The sequence below is a fragment of the Helobdella robusta genome (assembly GCF_000326865.2).
Source record: "Helobdella robusta unplaced genomic scaffold HELROscaffold_6, whole genome shotgun sequence".
Lineage (NCBI taxonomy): Eukaryota > Metazoa > Annelida > Clitellata > Rhynchobdellida > Glossiphoniidae > Helobdella > Helobdella robusta.
This window is the reverse complement of record NW_008705330.1, coordinates 1971158-1976301: the sequence shown is the minus strand read 5'-3', so window position 1 is coordinate 1976301 and position 5144 is coordinate 1971158. Positions and strand designations below refer to the sequence as shown.

General features: G+C 31.1%; 1 protein-coding gene across 1 annotated transcript; it reads right to left on the bottom strand.

The window, feature by feature from the left end:
• Positions 1-994: 994 nt before the first annotated feature.
• On the bottom strand, positions 995-1153 carry HELRODRAFT_69170 (hypothetical protein; the record flags this gene model as incomplete). Its single annotated transcript, XM_009029016.1, has 1 exon — positions 995-1153. A coding segment is annotated over one exon (159 nt), but the record flags the coding sequence as incomplete, so codon positions are not given.
• Between the last annotated feature and the right edge of the window lie 3991 nt (positions 1154-5144).

Sequence of the window (5144 nt, the reverse complement as noted above, 5' to 3'; positions counted from 1 at the left end):
AAAAAATAGAATAAATAAGTTAGATTTGTTGGTGGCTGCTCTAATAGAGCAACAGCCCGGAAGAGCATTTACCAGTGTTATTTTCCACATATTTAACTTAAATTTAAAAGATTTTCCTGATTTGAAACCAAAGTTAAAGTTAAAATTATTATTAAAATTATTATTATTATTGTAAGTATAAAGTGAAACAGTAAAGTAAAACCCTAGTAAAACATGGGCATGGATGTTATGAATATACTGGATGTGGATTTATAAATGAATGCTCAAACTTCTTTAGGCTGAAGTACTTATCAACTCCGAGATTAAAAAACAAAACACTGGCAGCAATAGCAATAAAAACTTGCAAACCCATAAATATGGGTTACATTTTGAAAAATACTAAAGGTTCATTCTTCTATATCGTCTTGTCACTCAGAAAAAAAAATCAAAAAGTATATAAAAGACAAACTTCATGGTTCCGAAACATCTAAGCTAAAAAAAATTGAATCATGTGGTATAAAAGACAAACTTCATGGTTCCGAAACATCTAAGCTAAAAAAGAATTGAATCGTGTGGCAAGATAAAGGTGCTTTTGGCAATGTTGAAAAGAACTGATATGACACAAAAAATGAAAAATAAACAGTGGAACAATATTGTCAAAATTATTCATCTAAAAACTCAGTTTAACAACCAAGCTTTTACTCTTTAGTCTTTTTTCTCTATTATGCAGTTCTGTCTAACGTAGAGCTGCCTGCACGAAATTCTATACTTACAATTAAACTTTTTGTTCCTCAAAAAGCTGTACTATTCCAACCACACGACATACGTACACGTACACGCGCATGGCATATTAGTTTTTGAGTTTCTGAAAGACAGCACACTAATTAGGCCATAGCGTAAAAACAGCACTTCTATCAATATATCTAACTCGTCCACTAGTTGTATATTTTTATTATGGCCTAATAATTAATTAACATTATTATAATTTGTGTTTTTTAATTATTTATAATACCATTTAGAATATCAGAATATAACATACTTGTAGCCAAAGAATTAGTGGTCTTGTTTTGTAGTCATCTTTATGATACGACCGATAAAGCCAATAAAACATGTGTGCTCCTGGTCGCACGTCAACGTATGCCCATTTTTCTTTGCCATCAATTGTTCCTCCGCTGTTTTTTACTGTAAGTTTCAATAAATTTTCCAGTTATTGATAAGTTGTTATAACGAAGAGTTTACTTACATGATGACAAAATACAGCACGGGAAATAAACACTTAATGCAAATAATGTTATAGCTGACGAATACATATTTAATTCTTCACGGTAAGAAAAATGCGCTGCATTTTATTATATATAGATTGTTGCTATGTTACATGCTCTTTTCACGATATTATTGAAAGATAATTTTTCAAGTTGTATTGTTCTCTTATCTGTTGAAACCATTAAAGTTATCTCACAAATTTATCTTGAGATTATTTTTAAATAAATGACACTTTCATGTCGCTAATTCTAAAAAAAACAGAAAAACTAGAAATGTAAGATAAGAAATTGAATTAGATTTTAAAACAAGTATTAAGGAAAAACACAATTTACAATTAATCCGAAGTCTACAAAATACGAAACTGCGGTGCGAGGATGCATCCCCCTTCATCATCATTATATATATATATATATATATATATATATATATATATTTATATTTTTATATATATAATATAAAATACGATACGAAATATTGAAAAATTAAACCAGAAACTGAACAAAGCTGAAAATGGAGTGATATATCATAACAATTGTATCTACGACAGTTTTAACCCTATATATATATATATATATATATATATATAGGGTAAAAATTTTCAACTTGCGCCCGCAAGTATAGTCAGCCAGTACGAGTACATAAAGTACACCATCTCTCACCAGGACCAAAGGTGCAGTACTACTGTGAACACCCAACTCGTTCTAGGTTAGACGCGTTTTGTCCCTTATGGGACTTATCAGTAACCAACGAGTTTCAACACTATCTTTGTATAATTATTATCTAGGTAGACAATATTGCAAACCAAGGTGTTTTTAAGTAATTCACAGATACCCATTTTGGTCGATAGAGACATACTGTTACTATAAGTTGAATCTGAATATATTGAATCTAAATATATATATACATATATATATATATATATATATATATATATATATATATATATATATATATATATATATATAAGATTAAGACTGTCAAAAATGCAATTATTGATAAAAATCACAGCATGTTCGGCGTTAGTTAACTTCTATTTTAACTTTTCGATTTTTCTAACGAAGATTGTGAAACTAAATATTCACTTTGAATAAACAAGGAACCAATAAATAGGCACAGTATAAAAATATTTGATCATCTGGGCAAAACCACAGCATATCAATTTGAACAACGAAGATGGTAAAGGAATGCCGAAAAAAGCTTTTCCGTTCTATCATGCATAAAGCAAACAAAAATTTTGAAAAGTTAAATTGGAAGTTAACTAACACCGAACATGCTGTGATTTTCATCAATAATTGCATATATATATATATATATATATACATATATATATATATATATATATATATATATATATATCAATAGTCAATCAATAGGAAACTTATATAGCGCCAATTAAATGTTCTCAAAGGCGCAATCGTAATTATATAAACATAGAAATCTACAATACTTTTAATAAGAAAAAAAAAACTTAACTAAAATTATCAAAGTTTAACAGTGAACAAATATGTTTTTAGTTCTTTTTTAAATGTTCTAAGAGACGGTCTGGATGATCGCAATGACTGTGGCAAGCTGTTCCACACGGTCGGACCTGCAACAGAGATACTCCGTGCACCAATCTGCAAGTGTGAAACCGGTATTGTCAACAAATTTATATCATCTGACCGTAGATGAGACGACACAGACATTTTTTTTGAAAATTTTTTTACGAGATATTCTGGTGACATCCCATTCAGTGATTTAAACACAAGTACAGCGATTTTGAAGGTTACTCTTATCTTTTGTCAACATGTGTAGTTCCTCCAGGATGGGCGTCACGTGATCAAACTTCATCCTGCCAGTTATCAATTTTGCAGCCCTGTTCTGAATCGACTGAAGAAGAGCAATTAACCTTCTTGGAAGTTTATAAAACGGACTGTTGCAGTAGTCAATTCGCGATGTTATAAAAGCATGAATCAGCGTCATCAGTGCCGATCTATCCAATGAATGTCTGATTCGATATATGTTTCTTAAATAAATATTACTTGATGTATATATCTTCTTAATGTAGTCTTTCATCGATAAATTGCTATCAAGTAAAACTCCCAAATTTGATGCAGTTGCAGATAATGATATCTTTATATCTCCCATCTCAACAGAACAGAAATCTAGTTTTGACAACTGCTGCCACGTACCCACCGGTAGCAACTGCGTTTTACATTCATTGAGCTTGAGCGAGTTTGATGACATGCAATGTTTCTCTTCTCTTGATGACATCCAATATTTCTATCTCTTTCAAACACTGGACAAATCTATCAACCTCATCACGAAACGAACCTGGAGGACCAGTGACTAGAACCAGAATGTCGTCGGCAAACGCATGACAAGTGAATCCATGGGAGAAAATTATTTTGATTATATCTGCTGTGTACAAAATAAAGAGAATTGGTCCCAGAACTGAACCTTGTGGCACAACTGTTGTGACCAAGGCAATATCAGACACTGAATTGTTAAACGAAACCTGCTGTGTTCGGTTTGTCAAATACGACCTGAACCGTTTATGAGCTGTGTCTGTAATACCATAATCGTTACGTAGTCTTGCCAGCAAAACATCATGGTTTACACAATCAAATGCTGCTGACATGTTTAAAAACGATAACAACGATAAGTTCTGGACGTCCATTGCCGAAAACAAACCAGACAAAACTTGTAACAATGCTGTTTCAGTAGAATGGAACTGCCTATAACCGGATTGATTACAAGGCAGTAGGTTATTTTCAGATAAAAACTTCAAGAAACTTTTAACCACTACACGTTTCATAATTTTTGAAACGAATGGAAGATTCGATATTGGTCTGTAATTATTAACATCATTTACATCACAATCTGTTTTCTTCAAGACGGCGAGAACCACAGCATGCCTGAAATAGGAGGAAAATTCACCTGATCGAAGGAAGCAATTAACAAAGCTGGTGAGAAATTTGATGAAAAATTTCAAATACTTTTCTAAGATGTGAGTTGGAATGTTCTACACAACACCCTATTAATTGCCTGCCATTTATTTTTCGAGCTTTTGCTGACCTCAATTAAATTCCTCCAATAATCTGAACGTTTATCAAAATATAATTTGTTTCTTGCTTTCATTGAAGTTATCCAATTATTACGATGATCATCTGTCGACAGTTTTCTGAAAATTCTTTCCAATGTTCTACATGTTTGTTTAGCTTTTTTACAATCATGATCAAACCATGGTGTCATACGCTCACCTCTATCATAGATTACTCGAACAGGCACAAATCTATCAACAATACTCTTTAACTCGTTGTTAAACATTGTTAGTTCCTTTTCGACGTCATCACTACAGCATGGTTTAGATACTGGTGAAGTTAAAATAGCACCAATGAATTTTCCCTTATCTACTGTTTTCCATGACCTAACTGATATATATATATATATATATATATACATACATTGAGTATACATACATTTATATATACATTTCATCACTGTTTTAGGGGCTGGCTGAACAATCATTGTTTCTACTTTTATGAAACTGTGATCCGAAATTATTCCACAAGAATAGATCTTAGCATTAAGTACTAGAAAATCATGCGAACTGACAACTAAATCCAATGTATTTCCTAGGATATGTGATATATATATATATATATATATATATATATATATATATATATATATATATATACATACATTGAGTCGACTTGAATTCACAAGTACGTGAGTATAATAAAAAGATAAAATTCTGTTTGTAGTTCGTTTTTTCGATTTTTCTCACTAAAGTTTTTTGGAGAACGTTTACTTTATTAAAATTCATAAAAAACTTATTTTCAGAATTCATGCTGCAAATATTCGGAAAATAAGTTTATTTTGAATATTAATAAACTAAACGTTCTCCAAAAAATTTA